This window comes from Cheilinus undulatus, linkage group 17 (genome assembly GCF_018320785.1).
Source record: "Cheilinus undulatus linkage group 17, ASM1832078v1, whole genome shotgun sequence".
Taxonomy (NCBI): Eukaryota; Metazoa; Chordata; class Actinopteri; order Labriformes; family Labridae; genus Cheilinus; species Cheilinus undulatus.
The window spans coordinates 15,599,427-15,620,410 of NC_054881.1; the positions used below are offsets into that span (position 1 = coordinate 15,599,427).

General features: G+C 39.7%; 1 protein-coding gene across 3 annotated transcripts; it reads right to left on the minus strand.

The window, feature by feature from the left end:
• Positions 1 to 130: 130 nt before the first annotated feature.
• On the minus strand, positions 131 to 15,324 carry znf532 (zinc finger protein 532). Of its 3 annotated transcripts, XM_041810490.1 has the most exons (10): positions 15,264 to 15,317; positions 13,980 to 14,040; positions 7,976 to 10,337; positions 7,638 to 7,819; positions 6,587 to 6,763; positions 4,206 to 4,368; positions 3,794 to 4,102; positions 3,402 to 3,514; positions 2,278 to 2,416; positions 131 to 2,173 (listed from the first exon to the last, which is right to left on the minus strand). In XM_041810490.1, the coding sequence occupies exons 3-10, from the start codon at positions 10,304 to 10,306 to the stop codon at positions 1,670 to 1,672; spliced, it is 3,918 nt and encodes a 1,305-aa protein (XP_041666424.1). In that variant the 5' UTR covers positions 10,307 to 10,337; positions 13,980 to 14,040; positions 15,264 to 15,317; the 3' UTR covers positions 131 to 1,669. The 3 variants fall into 3 exon arrangements, with proteins under 3 accessions (XP_041666424.1, XP_041666425.1, XP_041666423.1); XM_041810491.1 differs by lacking the exon at positions 13,980 to 14,040 and having other exon boundaries at positions 15,264 to 15,324; XM_041810489.1 differs by lacking the exon at positions 15,264 to 15,317 and having other exon boundaries at positions 13,980 to 14,472.
• Between the last annotated feature and the right edge of the window lie 5,660 nt (positions 15,325 to 20,984).

The following is a 20,984-nucleotide window of genomic DNA, read 5'->3' on the forward strand; positions in this document are numbered from 1 at the left end:
AATTTAGACACCAGCGTCCAAAAATCATCCACAATTTCAACAGTTCATGACACAAACACCGGTTTACTAGTAATAATGAATGATCACAAGAGGATATCTGATATCTTACATGGAGAAGATGTGATGTCTCGTGTGCGTCTCATGGAGACATGACATCCTCTCCCAGCTGATTTTATTTTTTAGACATAAAGAACAGCTTTTTACAACAGCATCAGAAATGTCTAAAAACAGCAGCAGCAGCAGCAAAACACATTCTAACCAACAGATAGTTCACAGACTGCTTCTCACATGCAGTTTTACAGCGCAAAACCATTTAGGTGTTATTGTTAGAGTATAAAAAATAGCTGCAAAACTCAACGATGTTTTGTAGGAATGCTTAACAAATAAAGCTGTGGAAAACAATCTTTAGATTCTCCCAACTTTGAGCCCCTAGTTTTGTTAGATGATTTCAACTGGTTGTCCTGTATGAATAAGTCAGTTTTACAGCCAAGTTTACATTCATTCACAGAAGTTTTTTTTTCCCAGTGTTATTCCTGTCATGAACATTCATTTATTTCACACAAACCAAAGAACCTCATGATGAAGAAATGTTGACAATTACAGGCTGATACAGCTTATTTTGTTGTGCTGTAAGGACAGATGAACCAGACTGTAAATTAAAGTAAATAAAAGGTAAGTGCTTTGCATCTTTCTCTCTGAAATATAAAGGTAAATAAACACTTTTTAAGTGGTTTGTAACCCAAAAGAGCTGCCATGTCGTATATATTAAGACAGAAATTAAATATTAAAAAGTTTGACAATCCTTCAAAAAATATATCTTAAAAATACTTTTTTGGCCCCCAAATTTATTTTTAAAAATGCACGTTACTATTGTAGAATGTTTGGCATAATCACCCACAAAGCCTAAACACTTTAAGTTCATTCGATTTCTGATTTTTTTTTGTTATGTATACATTTAGTAAATTACATCCGGTCAAATCTGATGAGATCATCTGGAGATGTAGCTGTAGGTAGTCTATTTAGCATGAGACTGGTTGTCTGAAATCATGAAAAATTTCATGGGATTGAAGTCCAAAGTTAATTCTGCAGTTTTATTTTAATCTTTTATTACAGGATGTTGAATGGAGACTAAAGCTAGGGTCTATTTTGAAGCCAATGGGCTCTCAGGGGGAGGTATTTGTTAAAAAATAAACTGTAATAAATCTTAATTTTTGTAGTTTGAGGTTGTGTGCGCCATGTTAAACATCTCTTTGTGTTTTCTTTCAGACATTCATTGGACATTAGCAGCTTGAAGATTCAGAACACTGCTGATCTTATGAGGATTAATCCCACAAGAAAATATGTTTGTATTTTATGTAGTTGTAATGAGTAAACAATGATGGAATCTGTTAAAAATAAAAAAGCTCCTCTATAAAAAAATGATCTATTCACGGCCTATAGAAACATCTATGTGTACAAAAAAGCTATCTTTAAGACACATAAAGTGACTTTGACATATATTACATATTTCTGTTTATACCATATACAGACAGTAGTACCTTTATTGTACTGTACATCATGTATATGCAGCACAACCACGTGTCATGATGATATTGTCGGTTGACTGTGGACAAGTTTTAAACTTTTACAGTAAAGATAGTTTTGCTGCAGGTGGAATGGTTTGTTCCTCTCACTTCTCAGCCGCGCTCAGTCTCTTTGACTTTATGAACGCCATCCCATGTGTCCTCATGTGAGTGTTAAGGTTTCCCTCCGTTTCAAACTTCTTCCCACAAACTTTGCATTTGGTATTTGGTGTCCCGTCATTGTTCTCATCCGTAACGTCCAGCTGGTTCTCTCTCTGACTCTCGTCATCATCTTTGCCTCGCCCGTTGTATCGAGCGAGACCCTGTGGCTCCTTCAGCCGATGGACGATGAAGAGGTGTCTGGCCAGCGAGCGGGGGGAGGTGTAGCACAGGCCGCACTCCCGACACTGGTAGGACGAGCCATCAGACTTGTGCTGGGGAATGTGCTCATGGAACGCTGTGATGTCCTCGCTGGCAAATCCACAAACAGCACATTTGTGGATTTTGATTATGTTAACTTTGAGCCTCTTTAACGGCTGAGAATCAGAGCCCCTGCAGTTTACTCCAGGAGGCCCCTCGTCTTCTTCTGGTTTTCTTTTTGGGCTTAGGGTCTGCAGAGAAGAAATAAAAGATCAATTAGGAATCACTGGTGTATCTGAAGCGATTATAAGAATATAGATGCACAAGAAGTACGTCCTTGTTTTCAGTGTTTTACCTTTTCTTTTTCAGGTAAAGCCTCCTTATCACCAGTATTGACAGTCTTCCCCTCAGGGTCTTTGACTTCATGCATCAGCTGAATGTGCTGATCCAGCAGCACTCTCTTTGTGAATGGCTGGCTTAGAGCTGGACAGTGTCTGTCAAAGTCAAACAGAATTACAAAGGTAGCTCGTACTGGCAGGTTCTTATTTTTTTCGTTCATACATCTTGCTTGAATTTTTATTTCTATTTAGTTTTTTCTTTTTTTGCATTTTTAGGGCTCGAGGACTCATGTTCTTCTTGAAACGAAATAAACAAGGTTTCTTGTTTTAAGATGTCTGAATAAAAGTCTGAATAACGTAACTAATATTTTATTGAAGGAGGCTGCTGAAGCCAATCTGTGGTAGCCACTATATTGAAAATCCAAACCATCTTTCAGTCAGCCTAGTAACAGACAAAAAGATGGAGTTGAGGTGGATATTGAGTCTCCTGACCCAAGATCAGCCATGCCTCTAATAATGCATATCTGGCATTTTAGCATGGGATGTATGGGTGACTTCCAGTGCCTCAGCAGCCAGCCTCAAGGGAACACTTGAGGAACTGAAGTCGTTTTTTTGCTTTTGCATTGGCTTGAATTATCATCAACAGAGGTTGCTACTTGGCACTAATACATGTAAGTATGGAAGCCCTAAGCAGACATTCATCCATACATTTTACTTTACTGCATCTATCAGTGATGACAAGTCATATCTGGTTGTTTCCCTTTTAATTTTTTTTTTTTTTTGGACTTTTTGCCTTTATTAGATAAGGCAACCAGAGAGAGACAGGAAATAAAGGAGAGGGAGTGAGGGAAGACATGCACCAAACATGGGCGAAGACCAGGAATGATCCCGCAGTCAGTGCGTTGAGGACTGTAGCCTCAGTATATGAGTGCCTGCTCTATCCACTGATCCAAATCAGTGCCCCATTTCTGGTTGTTAAATCAATATCGACTTATTCAAGTCATTTTCTTGAGGTAATAGTGCTGGTTTTCCAGTGACAAGGACTTCCATCAATTATCATGGAAAGATGGTAAAGTAAAATTTATAAACGCATGTGGCTTTATTTTTCAGCCACAGTCGCTGCCACTTGATGTATACTCACGGGCATGTGTAGATTTTTCTTTGCCCCTTGTGTTTGAGACGATTGTGTCGGCATAGACTGTGAGAGGAGCTGAAGGACTTCTCACACTGACGACAAGGGTGTTTCTTCAGTATCTGCATTTTCAGGAGAATGCATTTTTAAATAAAACAGTCAGTTAATCATAACTTCACCTGAGGAGCTGGTGTGCTGAAAATACTTTATCAATGCATCATGGACAATTTTAGCTGCTTGTGCCTATATAATTTTTTTGTGCAGTTTTATGCACTTATCTACAGCTGTCTTGGAAATTCAGCTTCTGATCATTGCCTTAGTTAGGCAGCTTCAAGCAAAAAAATGTAAAAAGTTACAAAGAAAAATTGAAAAATGAAAAGGAGAATCGTTTAAACACCGACCTTGCCATGTTCGCGCCTCATGTGAGCAACAAAAACCTCCCTGGAGCTGAACTGGTTGTTGCATTCTCCGCATGTGTATCCTGAGTCTGTTGAGTTTTTGAGGTCAGCTGAGGAGTTGGTTTTTGTTTTCTTTTGAGGGGAAGTCTTTTTCTCTCCCTTTTCTTGACCAATGACATTTCCTCCATCTTTGTTGTTATTGTTATTACTGGGGCTGTTGGTACAGTTGGAGTTGGTGGGCTTGGTGCTTAGAGGGAGGTTGATGCCCAAGTTTGGTGGACCCTCGATGGTCTTTAAGGTTCCATGGATGGTCTGATGAGGACATGCAGACAGAAATATGACTTAGAATTTATTCTTAACAAGTGTTTAAAACATTTTAAGGCATTGAAACCACTGAAACTGTGTTTTTGCTCACCTTTATGTGGTCCAACATGAGCTGTTTCTGTGCGTAATGCATGGAGCAGTCAGGACATTTAAACACTGACACTTTATGATTGACAACATGTTGGTCAAAGTGTGTGTAGAGCAGGGACTGCAAAGTGAACACCGTATCACACATGGAGCACTTATAGATCACCCTGGAAGACAAGAAACAGCCCTACACATTAATGTCTCTATCTCTGAATAAAGGAAGACAGTTTAGTACTGTGATGTGAGAAAGAATGAGGAATCAAAGACAAAAAAGTTCTATTATTAGTGTGTTTTTCAGTGTTATTCTTAAGCAGATATTTACTCAGTTAATTTTGTTTTTTAATTCTCTAGGGTCAAGCCTCATAGTATATGAACATCTGCTCCTAAACAGCATTGTCTATGATCAACATGACTGAGTAAAAGGTGGAAAGGCCAGGTGGAAAAAAATGACCCAAGTTAAGCCACCATGTCTAAAACCAAGAAATCCTGCAGATAAGTAACCTGCATGCATGCTTCTGGTGAGAAAAACAAATTCGACATAGGTATCATATTTCCTTGTGTAGAAGGAAAAACATTTAGATGTGTTTGTGTAATGAAAATTCTTCCAGAAAAAGCTGGAGTTTTCACTGGCTATCAAACATTAACCCTTATAGATATCTGTAGGTCAGATCCTGAATTTTAAAGTGATTATTTCTGCATTTGTAATATTACTACAGCTATTAAAAACTTGACTGAATTCTGCCTTTTAATGATGATAATACTAAAACACACTTTATTTCCAATAGCATTGTAGATTTGCAATTTAAAAATTTGCAGACTTTTAGCTGTTTGCAATGAAATAATCAAACAAAAAGAATTTAAATAGCTCAACAGAACAAATGCTTCAAGTTGTTTTCTCATATCCAAATGAAAATGCAACTAAAAATGACTTTTCCAGTCTCAAAATTACTCAACCCCTGAGCAGAATCCCTCACCACTGCTCCAATATGTAAAACTAGCATTGTTTCAAGTACACCTGATGCAACCAATCAAGGCCTTCATTCGTGCACCAGGTTTGTTTGAGCTGGAACACATAAAATATCTGAACTGAGAGGGGTTTGTGACTGCATGTTAGAAATATGCTAAAGTCAAAAGAGTGGTCCATAAAGGTAATAGAAGAGATCATTGCCCTTCACAAACAAGGAGCAGGATACAAAAAGATATCAAAGACACTGAATGTTCCTTGAAACACTGTGGAAGCATACATTGCGAGTTCAAAGTTACAGGAACAGTGGTTACACTACCTGGATGGGAAGAAAAAGAAAGCTATTAACGGCTGCAACCAGATATTTATGAAGGCAGGTTGTGAAAAACCTTGAGTGACAGCAAAAGACCTCCAGCAAAACCTGCTGGCAGCAGGGACTGAAGTTTCAATGAGTACAGTAAGGTGCGTGCTAAGCGTAGATGGTTTCCATGCCAGAATTCCAAGACGTACATCACTACTGACCCAAAAGCACAAGAGAATTAGACTCCAGTATGCTCAAAATCATATCAATAAGTCACAGAGGGTTTAGGATTCTGTTCTGTGGAGCAATGACACAAAACTGGAACTTTTGGAATGATGGGTCAGCGATATGTCTGGAGGTAGAAGAATGACACGTACACTACAACGAACACTGTGCCCACCGTTAAGCATGGTGGCGGCTCGGTGATGCTCTGGGGCTTTGCTCTGGCACTGGAAACCTGCAGTGTGTGGAAGGCCAGATGGATTCATTGAAGTATCAGGAAATAATAGGAGGAAATGTCATGCCGTCTGTAAGGAAACTGAAGCTTGGGCGTAATTGGACCCTCCAACAGGACAAGGCATACCTCAAATTCCACCAAGGCTTGGGTTGCAGAAGAAGACCTGGAAGATTCTACAATGGCCACCACAGTCGCCTGACTTAGACCCCATAGAAAATCTCTTGTGTGATTTGAAGAAGGCACTTGCACCATGCAGTCCAGAAAATATTACTGAAATAGAGGCCCTTGCACATGAGGAATGGGCTAAGATTCCTCAGGAATGCTGCCAGAAGCTGGTATCTAGCTATGCATCTCTTTTGCAGCAGGTCATAGAAGCAAAAGGGTGCTCTACTAAGTACTGAAGATGTTTACCATTAAGGGGTTGAATAATTTTGAGACTGGAGAAGTTGCATTTTCAGTTGAATATGGGGAAACCAATTGAAGCATTAGTTGTGTTGAGCTATTTCAGTTTCTGATGTTTGACTTGTTCATTGCAAAAGCAGAAAGTTTGTACATTTTCTAAATAAACCTGATTTGCAATGGGGTTGAATCATTTTGATTGCGACTGTACATATGAAGTGTCCACAGTGTTTATGATTGTCTCTTCTGCATGGGAAGACTTACTTCGGCTCTCCTGCCTTCATCCCCGGATGTTGTGTGAATGCATGAGAGTGCGTCCCAGGTGCAGTCTTGAATGCCATGGGGCAGAGCGAGCATTTATAGAAGATCTCACAGTGACTACTCTGAATGTGGGATTTAACAGCTGCAACATCAGCGAAGATCACACTACAGTGGACGCAGCTGTAGAGAAGAGGAAAAACAATTAGAAAGCTGATCTAAGATTTAATATCATTTAAAAATATATATATATATATCCACCTGATTGGTGCGACTACCTTGCTGCTGCACCAGACTGTTGAGGCGCATTTTAATACATGTCTTGTTTAATACCATGATGAAAATAAGCATTCACTTCATGTTGAAGATTTATAATCAAAATAAAAATTAAATTATGATGTCTCTCCCTTTTATGTTAAAGCCTTGGATTATCTTAGCACAAAGACTTAAAATGTCTAGCCTGGTCTCTGTTCAGAGATTTAAGAAAATGATGATAATAAATGGACCTCACAACACATTAAAAACTCAGAAATGACCATGTCACATGTTAGGATAATATGATGAAGCTCTACCCAAATAAAGGTCACTACTCGCTACAAGAAGTGCCAGTTTTTCTCATTTAACTCTTCAAACAACCTGTACCTGTATTTCAAGAAACCTGTATTTGAATACCAGTCTTAAATTCCCAAAATTTTGAATTTTGTAAGCTTAAATAACTGGTTATGTGTGTATTTTCCTTTTAACCTGACTAATGATGAAACCACAATTGGTCGGACAGTCTGTTTCATTGGCTTTTATCTTGCGTGATCCTTGGGTTATTTGCATAGATTTGGTTGTGAGTAATATCATATGATAATTATAGTAATTTGAAGTAAAATGTATCAATTTAAAAGAAAAGCAATAGCTATAGAAGTTTAAGCAGCAGGAAAGCCACTGACAGAGTCCGAATTTCTCTAAAGAGTTTGGAAATCAAAGTTCCCCTTAACTTTCTCTAATCTAATATCAACAAAAATAAATGCACATTAAAATGAAATGGTTTTATTCTGGGTACACTTACCGGTATCCGACTCTACGAGTGTAATGGAGGCAGTTCTTGGTGACGTGTGACTGGAAATGGACAGAACGGCAGCTGGTGCCACACTCAGGGCAGATGTAGGGAGACTTGTGCTGGTGGATTCTCTGGTGTGACAAAAAGCTGCACTGATTTGGGAGAAGCATTTGGCAGATGGTGCAAGTTTTCTATGGCACAGAGAAAGAAAGACAAGATTAACACATGCATTGTCATTGTGTCAGCATCATTAAGAAGGGTCAACTTTGCATAAGTGTTTAACTAAAAATGTAGTAAAATGACGAACGGTTTCAAACATACAAGTTCAAGTTCAAACATACACATACCTGACTGTTGGACTCTGGTGCCTTCTGGTAGTGCATGGCCAGTGAGCTATCATCCTGGAACGTTTCGTTACACTCCAAGCACTTGAGATTGTGCCTGCAGAGCTTTGATGCATCATCTAAGGGCATGGCTGCCACTTGAGGAGCATTGCTTGGAGCTGATATCACTGTACTATGGGACCCACCACCTGCAACTTTCCCAAGGACTTGATTTGTAGATGCTTGAGCTTGGGAGATGGAGACAGTGCTTGTGATATTTGGGGGCTCTGACAGGGTGGATGTTGTTATCATCTGATCTGCAGGGATAGGTTTTAGGATCAGATGTGAGCACTGCATGACTACCCCTTTGTCCTTGTGGCCTCTGGCATGAGACAGTAGGCTGCACTTGTTGTAGAACACAAGACTTTTGGCACAGTGGTTGCAGGTGACCTCTATTCTTACACTGCGACGTTCATAGTGCTGTGTCAGGCTCTTCTCAAGGGCAAATGAGTCACCACACTCCAGGCACTTGTAGCCACGCGAGGGTAGGGAGATACAAGCTGAGGTTGGTGGAGAGAGGTTTGGAACGTACACAGGCACAGGGTTTATGCTACTCAGGACTTTGTTGAAGGCATCCACTACAGAGCTCTGAGAGCTAGCAAACACTTGAACCTTGGAAACTCTTTTGGAGGTGCGGCCAGCAAGAATTGTCTGCTGTTTGACTTGTTGATTCTGTGGGTGTTTGGAGGAGGACAGGACTTGTTGGAGATCACAGACAGCAGTAGATACAGTCTGAGGGAGAAGATTGAGATGACTAAGATGAACCGTCTTTGGCACAAGTTTGGCATTAGCCAGACTGGAGGCAGGTACCATGACGGTCTGTTGCTGAATGGCATTAGCAGCTTTCAAGATGGCACTGCTGGCACTTTGCACTGATGCAGCAGGTATGACTGTCGCTTTTACTGTGGTGTTGTTGGCTAGCTTCAAGTTGATGACTTGGGACCCAGCTGTTTTTACTGCTGAGACAGGCAGGAAAGCTGTCGCCACAGGTTTAATAGTCATTTGCTTGGTTATTTCCATTGCAGGTCCTCCAGTTGTGGCAACTACTGTAGTTGGAAGAGTGGGTCTCGTGGAAGATGAAAAAATTGCACTGGTCGTTGCTATGATAGATGGGCTATTCTCCCCTTTTTTGAAACCCTCTATATCAAACTCTGGTAGAACTCTAGTAACAGTACGCTTGATCTGGCCAGATGAGGTCTTGATTGTTTTTATCCTGACTTTTGGGATTACTGGAGTGGTGTCTGTGCTGGAGTCTAGTGATCCTTTGCTGCTTCCCTCACTGGTGACACTGGAGGGGCTTTCTGGTTGTCTTGTTAACAGCCTCTTTGCGAACTCTAGTGCTGACTCTGGCTCTTGTGTCTTTTCCAGAGTTGGGGGATTATCGTGGGCTTCTGTAGATTCTTTCTTTGCTGTGGGAGTATTCAATAAACCTTGATCTGCAGTGCTAGCCTTTTTGGCACTTAAGGCTGCAATGGCTGCTATACAAGAGGAAAGTTTTGTAGAGGACTTGGCCTTGACTTGAGGCATAGAGGATACATTGATTTGTTCCGATTGTTCTCCAACCTCCTGATCTTTTGATTTACGGGTAGTGTCTTTAAGACCTTCCTTAGGTAAACTGGATGTAATGAGTTCACTAGACCTTGTACCGCCAAGTTTTCCGCTTTTATTCTTGTTGTTTTCACGTATTAAGTCTCTGTTTACGCTTTGTTTAACATTATCCACGTATACAGGAGAACCTGAATTCTGCTCCTCTATCGCAGTATTGGACCTAGCATACTGCTGACCTCCCTGCTTGTCCACGGGGTCATCTACTTCTATTTTATCATCATCCTCAAACTCCTCAGCACTGGAGATTGGGCTAAACTGGTTGTAAGCAGGTAATTGTTGGTTAACAGGCTGTCCTTCCTCTTTGGAAGCCTTCCATCCATTCTTATTTTGATGGTTACCAGGTGGGATTGTAGACAGGAGGCCATTTTGAAGTCCATTACCAACACCAGCAGGATGGGATTGGGATTGACTGTGCAAATGTTCTTCTTTTTTAGATATGGTTCCATCGTGATCACCGGTGTCTGTGTTGCGGGTGTTCTTGACAATGACACTAACGCCTATGTCGTGTCCTGCTGAAGGGTTTGGCACCTCATCAACGTTTGTAGGCACCCCACCAGTAGATTGCTTTAGCTGTCCGTCATGGTCGTTGTGGTGACCAGATTCAATAGCGACCTTAGGATCCACCATGTCAGGGATGTCGAAGGCCGCCAGCAGGTCATCGAAATCTGGCGTCTTCATATCTCCCATGGTCTTTATGCAATTTTGATGAGGAGATCACCTAGAAAACACAGATTAAATACAAGTATATAAGTGATGAGTTCTTCAGTGGAATCCAACATACTATATTTTGCACCAATACTCAGAATTTTGTAGTCTTATAGAGGTACAGTGTAAGGTAATAAATAATATATTTAATCTCATTCTGACAATGGTTGCTTTAACTTATTCGTTCTTTAAAGATAGACCTGTATTTTGACCCATTTCTTTTTATTGAAAATCAGCTCACCATTTCAAAGAAAAACAGTGTACCAATACTTTTGATCCTGTTTGAAATTTTGTCAAGTTTTCCTTTTTCTTCATGCCACTTTGTTTAAAAGATGTTTGGCTTGATGGCATGTCTTGCATGTGAAGCTCATACTTTGGTTTGGTTTTTCTCCTGATCAAAGATTATAATAACAATTTATTACTATATCCATAGTTTAAGTTGTCCTTCTGTAAGGCTGTTATTTTCACCAGTTATTAGATTTGATTAGACAAAAAATTTAGCTATTTTAGTCAGAAGCTTGTATAACCATGATATTTTGATTCTTATCATCCAGTCCATAAAACATACGACAGTATATAACAAGTATTCTCAAATTAAACCCAAATGCTGCATGCAATGTTGGTCAAAATCCAAATGCTTCCATTTACACTCTGGAATCCCATTTCCTGGAGCCTTGGTTTAATGTGTAACGTAAACCAAGCCTCCGCCCACTGTTTCATGTTGGCATTACAATTCCGTACAAAATAATTAAAGTGATTTTACAGGCAAGTATTTATATAAATAATTTAGAAAGAATGGCTCTGACAGTGCATACTGACTTGTCCATCATAAATTAGAAGATGAGCCTGCGATCTATAATTGCTCTTTTAAAATAAATACAGAAAAGCAGAAAAAAAGGTATCATGCTTCTGCATCATTGATATAAAATGAAACAAGATGATAAATTTGGGTAGTATGGGTAGATTTGCCTGTTTGGATAGATCCTACAGAATTTAGCAACTTAACATAAAAATGCTTTTGAACTTACAGTGTCTTATTTGCCTGTCTTTAGTGCATTGTACCACATAATTTGGCATGGATTAATATTTTAGGGGTACACTCTACAAGATAACTGGGCTAATTTTAGGCCTGATATCTCTCTTCCAACCAAAGTCAGCAAAGACTCGATTATCTGATGGTTCTTAAGATTATCTTTCCAGATTTTCCTGTGCTTTGAAGTGGGTTTAAATTGATTTTACCCCCTCTAGTCAGCTTGGAAGCCAAGCAGGACCACCCAGATTTTATGTAGTAAATATTATTGTTTTCAGTCTTTATGGTCAGAAATCCTGTTGTGTGGGGGGAACACCAAGGACAACCAAACACTCTGTGGATTACTTTGTGGAACAGAACAAGCTGACTGAAGAAGGAAGCACAACAAACACAGTCATCAGAAATAGAGGATCAACCTGTTGATTTTTGTCAAGGAGTTTATACAGCATGTCCTGTCCAATATAACAGAGGAGTTAGATTGAAATTGCTACCCTAATGGATGTAGCAGGAAGCTAATATTTAACCACATTTAGCTTGTTACTTTAATGTTGCTTTCACTGCATTAGATTTGGAGTTTTGAGAGTAGAGACTCTGGTTGTTGGTGAATTCATCTGTCAGTGCGTGGTGTACTGCATTGTTGCATACAATGCACTGTAGAAGCAAAACTGTTAAATCTTCCATTAATTAATATTAACTATGTTAATTAATTGTCGTGTGGAGTCTCTCACATTTTCAAATTTGGTTAAGATTTTAAAACTCTTAGTTTGTACCAGGCCTGAAGACACAAGCATAATTTAATTTTGCACAACATTTTCATAAGGGATGTGCATGATGAGCTGACTAGAGGATTAAATTAGGAAATCAAATTAGATGGCTCAAGATTTACAGGTCGGTTTTACTAATTATGAATCTTTTTAAAAGCTTTTTTAGGGGGCATTTGCCTTTATTTGATAGGAAAGCTAAAGGTAGAGAGAAAAGAGGTAAAAAAAAAACTTTCTAACGGTCTAAATCTAGAATTTATTTTTCCAACATATCTAGAGTGTTCAGACAAAAAACTTTGGATTTCACTTTACAGGGTCTTTAAACTGAAGTGTAACCACATTAAGTACAATATTAATCTGCATGGAAGAATGGAGGCTGGCAGAGCTAGCTGCTAACTTTAGCCTCACTCTTAGTAGAGCAGCCTCACATCATTTACCCACTGACACAATGACCCTGTAATAAATTGACTGTTTTCTGAGCATTTTCTCCACTTTAGACTCGTCAGTCAAACGCAATTCAAACATGCACATAGCCAAATGGGGAAACAGCATTTTTACCACATAATGTGGTAATGCCTTGCACAGAACAGCCCAAGAAATATCAGGTTGGCCATGACTTCTTCAGTGTTTCTGGTGCTTGATGTGCCACTTATGTTTCAGCAGCATGTGTTCTGTGCTCTCTGTAGCTTTTTCTTCATTCAATCATTAAATCAATGCGAGTTCATGTATGTTCATGTAAGTGTTTACTATTAACGCCCCATTTGTCTCTAATTGGGTGATGTCATTTAACCGCCCCAGAGGGAAACTACTGGAAACTGCATGCTGGTCCACACAGGAAGTAGATGTGACATTTCGATGACATTAAATCTTAGTACTTAAGAAAAGCTCTTCAATCAATAAATGGTCCGGATTGCTGTAATTAAGCTAATTAAATACGTAGGTGAAAAAAACAGCATAAGTGTGCTAATGCCACCTATTTTGTTTTTGCTGTTAGGGGAACAAGACCTGCAACATGTCCAATTACAGTTGAGTGGCTATTATTTCAAAATGTGTGTTTATGGATGGATCTAGCCTACGTTATTAATGTAGATAAGATAAATTTTGCAGTTTATTTTGGCAGTTTTCCTCTCAGTGATTGACACTTATGTGGTGTTTTTGTCAGTAAATAAAACATGTAAACACAGCTTTTGCTGAATGAAATATGAAATGTAGTAAATGGGAGTGACACTCAGACTTAATTTTTTAAATTAGTGAGCACTGTAGGTAAAATAAGATGGGACTGTGATGCAATGTGTCGTCATGTTTTATGATTTTGAAGGGACTAAAGGCATGATAATGAAGCTGCCCTGCTTTTACAGTACGTGCAGTCTAAGCAGTGCATTGCAATCACATCTGCTCACACCCAGACCCACATCTTGTAGCTTCATCTTTGGTTTGAAATATACCAAAAGCATTCATCGATTCAGTTCAGATGATAAAGGGATCGGTTTTATAATGAGCTGAACAGATGACGAAGAGAGGGAGAAACGTTATGGAGGAAGAGAGCAGGAGAAAAAGGCAGTGGGGGCAAAATGGCTGCTGCGCTGTGTGAGGCTGCAGCAGAGGGAGAGAGAAAGGCCTGGTGGAAAGAACAGCTAGTCTCAGCCATGACAGCCACTGCAGCAGCCTGACATAGACACCAAATGAAGGTTAAATACAGACAAATATGAATAATACACAACACAAACTCCTCTCAGAAACAGCAGTTTAATACACATGCATCAAAACCACCTTAAAACAACACACAGTGTGAAAGACAATCTCAGTGTAAATAAATGTAATAAAGCAATGGTGGAAACATGCAAGTGAAACAGCCACTCCTCACCCTCTTGCCTCCGTCCCTCTCCAGCCACTAGCCAAACCTTCTGTCCTTCCTTCCTTTCATCCTGCAACAAACACAGTCACAACACTACTAACCCACAAAAAGCCATCAACCCCACCCTGCCTGGAAAAAAAACAGTCCTGTTTCTTCCCAACCAGGCGAAGGCCCAAAGCTCAGGGTCAGGTTACATCCAGGGATCTGGTGATTGCTGGTCCTGGTGAGGATTCTCCTTAGTCATTCCCTGCACCACCACCACCGGCACACTGACATACAAACAGACAGATAGATCATACTCCTCTATATGTGTGTGAGAGTGCGTGTGTATGTGAGGCAGGCTGCAGATTCACAGACTCCCAGCCAGCCACGTCCCCCTGTCCTCGTCCCTTCCTAAATCTCCCTGCCCCCCTCGCTATGATCCGAGCTGCGTAGCACACCGACATGCAGCGAGCAGCAGCAGGATCTGTGCCTGTGCCTGTGCTTTGGCAGCCAGTGGCCGAGCCCGTCAATGGCTGCCATGGAGGAGCCTGGGCTATCCCCTATCCCTGAGAGGAGCACAGAGACGGCATTGTTCCCGTCAGCCCCTCCGTCTGCCTCAAACCGGTTTCAGCTGGTTCCGGTCACCCAGCATAAAGCCCTCTGCTGCAATACGGCCTCAGAAAGACACAGGCAGGAGCAGTGTGCCCACCTCCCAGGAAGCACTGCGACACTTTTCACCAAACTACATATATATTTCATTTTAAGGGAAACATGAGCAAATGTTTTGGAAACTTATTAGAGATTCAGAAGATATGCAGCCTTAAAATACAGCCACAAAATGAAAGAAAAGTGCAGATAAAGGGGATGTTTTGATACTTTAGCACAGAAGCAACAGCTTAACAGCAAAAAATATAGAAATTACAAAAATATGAGGTAAGATTAAACATTTTAGGTGCCAAAATGATGACTGAAACACAGAGAAAGGAAAAATGTACTAAAACACTATAGCAGCTGCAGTTTTAGCTAACATCTTGGCCTTTTTCTCAACCAGATCCCCATGTGTTTTCACCTAAGACATGCTGGTAGTTCCTCCAGAAAGTTCCCTGCAGCAGCACATCAACCACAGTGATACAAAGCCAAGGTATGTAAGGACAGAGACAGTCCAACATGGGCAAACACAGGCCATTCATGCACCTCCCATCATAGATTTCCATCACACATGCCACCCTTTCCCACATCCACGGATAGAGAGAAACACATTAACACAAGCATGCAGGTTCATGCACATATATAGAGGTAAATGTGGCATACCCTTTGTCAGACTTGATGACAGATATTCAGGAAAAGACAGTCCTCCTGTAGAGGCCTCAGCACCTGCCTTCACTCAGCTCCAACCCTTCCAGCCCCCATCCTCCTCCTCATCCTCCTCCTTCCCTTCCCCCCCCTCCTTCCCACTCTCCTTCACTGGGTCAGTCAAGGTTTTTTTTTAAGTCCCAGTCCAGGCCTCGTTTTCTCCTGAAGCCACCAACACCACCACCACTACAGCCTTGCATGAAGGGACGGATGGAGAAAGGGGGCAGTGTTCAGCAGGCGAAGCAGGCCTTTTGTCTCTATGTGTGCAGGGGGGTGAGGGGACTCTTCACTCTGGCTCTGGAGCAGCGGCAGCAGCTGGTGCAGAGAAAGAAGAGAGAGAGGGAGACGGAGACAGAGGGAGGTGGGGGAGATGGAAGGGGAAGAAAAGGAAATGAGCAGGATAAGAGCAGAAAAGGGGGCTTAAATATGTTTATATTTTGGGGCCTGTATCGTGGGATGTCAAGATATGATCAACAGAAAAATGACAGTTTTGGGATTGTGTTTAGATACTCGCCTCAATCCCACTTGTCTCAGTTGTGATCAATAGCATAATCATTCAGCAACATGATATAAAAAACAGAGGTTTAATCTAAGGCTAGCGCTCCCTGTGTACCCCCAATGTCAACAAGCTTTGTGTCTGCTTTTGTTTGTTGCTTAACATGCCAGAAAATATCGATGCAATGATTTTTTTCTTTGCAATGTGTTCCACATACATATACAGCACACAATAATCTAAGAAAAGGGCATATTTTTGCTGAATTTGCAACAAATACTGTTAGGGCTGTCATCATACCAGACTCTTAGCCTTATATTTGATATAAGTAAAAATCAAACATCATTCATACCTGTCTATCCACCTCAGCAAATTGGGCACCAGATATTAGGTGATTTCTTGTTTTAAATTGCAAAAAAAATACATGCAAACTCCATCACAGTGTCTAAATTGTACAGATATGTTGCTAATATTTCAGTGATTTAGGAAGCTCTCACTTTTTCTCTCACTCAAGGCAGCTTTTAAATGAAATTATGACTTAAGATTTTAAGCTTTGCACTATTTGAGCTATGCATCATTAATATAACAGAGATGGTATCCTTATAAAACAATTTAAAAAATGTTCTATGAAACCTTTCAAAAATGTTGACAACCATAGTTTGATTATTCATACTCATCGATTGTACATAAAGGTCATAACGTAAGAATAAAAAGGGATAAATAATGAATTAATAAAGTCATGTATTTCACAACCTACCTGAGAGACAGGAAGGCTTTCAGCTGTGGCCTGCTACCTTTCATTGTTACATCAGACCTGCAATCACACCCAAAAGGCCTTAATAAGAGATGGACAATGCTGGATTTATTAATCAGCACAATAAAAATGCATTTTATACACTTTATTGCTCCTTTGTGCACATATTTCATAAAAGGCCCCTTATAGTGCCTCCTTCCTCCCTACAGTGAGACAGCTTGAACGCAACGGACGAGGCTGAGGCTGCTGCCCTCCCCAAACACAGAGACACAGTCACATGACATCATGTTTAGCTTCATTCATGGTGGCAAAGAGGAGCTGCTGCAGTGGGCTTACCATTTCATTTTTACCATTATTTTCTGCAGAGGATCATTCAAATGGTCTGGTTATTCCAGAAATATGTTGTCGATGATTAAAGAATAAAGGTGGGATTTTGAGATAAGGATTATACAAAGTAAAGACCTTAATATCTTTGTTTCCTTTTGCCTTTAGGCTCATTTAAGTAAGTGTTTCTTAGGCTTTTTCCAAAAAATAAAAAAAGCACTCATTGGAAGTACTGGCGTTTGTGTGGAAATGCAGTTTAAAGCTCCTGTGAGGGACTTTAGATGGTTTCCGTTTTAGCAATGTCCATATAGCTTGTCTAAAGAAAATCTGTTTCTGCAGGTTATCAGTTCAACTTGGCGGTGGTTCACACAGGACACGGTTCAGGATTATCAGAACAAGTCTTTCATTAAACACAGCTAGGCTCTACATGCATGCTATGATATTTTCGCATCTGTCATACTGCCTAACTTCCTGGTCCCAAGCCTCACAAACAACTTTAAAACCAATCATATCCATATATAACCAGACAATTAAAACCATGGACAAAAAAACCTGTCTGATGGCACCACTGTCTCATATTAGAGAAACATAATATGTTTTGCTTTGAAAGCTTTATTAACTACAGTAATCTTAAAATGTTTTTTAATGTCTACATAGTCTATTTCCATCTATGTTTGGTTAATTTGTTAGCAGATATCAGGACTCTAATCAAGCAAAACATCAAAGGTTTTCACAAAGGTATTAAATCATGGCTGACAGAGCAACAATACTGTTTCCACATATAAAACACGTGCTTGTATACATGTTACCTGAAGGAACCATCTCTAATAGAGCTTTTTTTTATTTGATTTATATTCTGTCTGTTTTCTAATTTTTCCCTTTTTTACAACTCTAATCTTTAAAAGCCCCCCATGGACAGATGTTAAAAATTAGCACTTTGCTACAAACACATACTGCAGTGCATCTGGGACCTGTGTATGATTACATATCACAGCATCAATGTTACTGTGTGTCCATGTCAAATAAATGCTAAATAAATGAATAAATATATTTAAATATGACATACTTCTCACCAATCCCTGCTTGTATTTATGATGATGCACCAAGCTGGTGCCACAGCTACTGGCAAAGCTTAACCTCCTCCACCCCAGCCTCCTCCTTTAGAGCATTAAACTTGTTGCACCCTCATATTGAGATTCATACTACTATGGATTAATTGCTTTTGAAATAACTTTATTGTATACAGTACACATTGTTATTAATGTATCCATCTATATCAGGGGTTCTAGCTATGCGCTCCGTGGAAAATCAAAGCATGCTGCTTGACTAACCGACGGAGCATATTTTGAGCAGAGCCTTCTGCGTTAAGTAAAACTGTATATCCATTTTGCAATAAGATGGTAAAATGTATGAAGAGAGTGTTCCTGAACAAACTTTTATTTAGCCAGGGTATTGAAACAGTTGCCAGTATTGCTAGGTTTTTACTAGATTTATGTCAAAGTTTTAAACTCTGGTATCATAACACTAGTGTATATATTACACTAGAAGGAAACTGCTTAGTTCCAACCACTTCATTAGGTAAACGTGTTCAGTTGCTCATCAACCCAAAGTTCAGAACAGTCAGTCACATGGCAGCAACCAATTGATTAAGGGAACCTGGTCAAGACAGTCTCCTGACATTCAAACCAAACATCAGGATGGGAAAGCCAGTTGATTTAAGAGCCTTTGATAGTACCAGGGTTGTTGGCAGTCTGGCAGGCTTTCATGTTGTTCTGCCGGACTCTGACCCTACCATCTGAATGCAGCAGAAACTGAGACACATCAAATTTTTTTCATTCTTCTATTGTCCAGGTTTGGTGAGCCCAGGTGAATTATAGCCTCAGTTTCCTGTTTTTAACTGACAGGAGTGGTGCCCAGGAGAGACTTTTGCTGCTGCAGCCCATCTGCTTCAAGGTTTTATGCATTGTACATTCAAAGATTCTCTGCGATGCTGGGTTTTTGAGTTATTGTTGCCAGTCTATCAGCTCGAAGCATTCTGGTCATTCTCCTCTGACCTCTGTCATCAACAAGGCATTTTGGCTCAGAGAACTGCCGCTCACTGGATACTTTCTCTTTTTTGGACCATTCTCTGTAAACCCTAGAGATGGCTGAAAATCCCAGTAGATCAGCAGTTTGTGAAACACTCGGACCAGCTGGCTCCAGCTGGCACCAACGACTAAGTTGTCATTCAGAATCACCTAAATCACTTTATTCCCCTTATTGATGCTCCGTTTGAACTTCAGCAGGTCATCTCAACCATGTTTACATGTCTAAATGCATTGCAGCCATGTGATTGGCTGATTAAATGTTTGTTTTAATGTACCTAATGAAGTGGTCGGTTAACATATGTGCAAAGTATTGGATATCAATTACTTAATTTAGTATGGAAAATCATTTTTCAATCATAAAGAGGGGAAACATCCAAGAAAAAAATCATTTCAAGGGGTTAAAGATGTAAATAATGACATTTGGAGTAAGTTCAGGTACGATTAATACAGATGAGAATCTCTCATAGCTATACATCCTGTATCACAACCAGTCCATTTGGAAATTGAAATTACCAGTAATCATTATATTATACTCCACATCTGTCACTGCTGTAACAGTGTGGCACTGAATGTGTTTTTCTCTAAATCCCAGAGAGCAGCTTCTCTGTGATTCAGGCCCAAATGTGACAGACACTAAAAACCTCACAATGAAACACGTCCTTTTTAATTGACACTTTACAGCTGAAAGACGTTCCTTTAACAGCTTTTCCTTTTCATAGATCTAATATCATTACAGCTATGACACCACTATCAGGACATTTAGTGCATCATAGGACGTTTTGGAAGAAGGGAAATCATGAATAGAAATTAAAAAGGGTGTTATTTTAACAGCTCAAAATTAGAGATTTTTTGTGTAAGATCACTTCTTGTTAACTTAAATGGACATGAAATTGATCAAATTAGCTGGAGGAGACTTTTAGCATTACAATAGCTGTATTTTAATTTCAATATGACTAAATTAAAATGACAATGAAGCAAAAGAGTGTAATTACAGGGAATAATATCAGCAGACTCATGCTCTTATGTTAGTCATAAGTACATTTTATTGCATTTTATTGTTAAAATACATGTGCACTTATCATATAATTCCAAACTAAAGTTACTGACCCATCACTACCTATGACTCATCTTAAAAAGCATGAAGTTAGCTCCCCTTATATTCACTCCACAGTGCCATCTGCTGTTTCTACTCTACTCAAATGCAGTTCAGAAGGGATCAGGATTTTGTAGTTGGTGTTATTGCATTATATGATGATCAGTAATATATACAATGTGACCACCTATATACAGTCTAATGCAATATAATTTGTGGTAGAGCTGTAGTAGTGATTTCATTAGCTTGAATAGGTGGCCATTGTGCTATAACTAATTTATTCAGTGTGTTTATTTTACTTGTTGTTGAAAACATATTTTAGAACTTGCTCACATTTTGGATTGATGACTTTACAAGCTTATTTAGTCTAATTAAGACCTTTAATTACCAGCCTGCAAGATGCTGATTTGGTCTGATTGTGTGAAATTTTTCCAGTGGTGTGCAGGGTGATCAAGAACAGATTGAGTGGTTGTTAATGAAATAATTAACAAACAGGTAGATTACGTAAGCTCCTTGACCCTGCATGCGTTAAGTTTAACTTTAGCTGCAAAGTATTTGACGTAGTTAGTCTTTTTTTTAGGATTGTTTTTCCCTCTTTGTAGATTTATTTTCTGGTCAACTTTGATAGTGTTGAAATTAGTGAAAGAGAAGGGAATTGCATGCTGGAAAGGAGCCCTGGGTTAGACTCAAACCTGGGCTGTCCACTTGGAGGACTTTAGTCCCTGTGTGTCCGAACTGCTAAGCCACTCCCAGTGCTGTTTGTAACCCTGCCTCTCTTCAGTTGACATCAACAAAAAAGATAAATATAAGTTGAGATCTTGAGAAAACACAGGAAATTTAGTTAGTATGGTGAGCAGAAAAAGTAAACTTAAATGTATGGATGCATGTCGTCTCAGGGCTTCTGTATGTATCAGCGGTTTTCTTATTC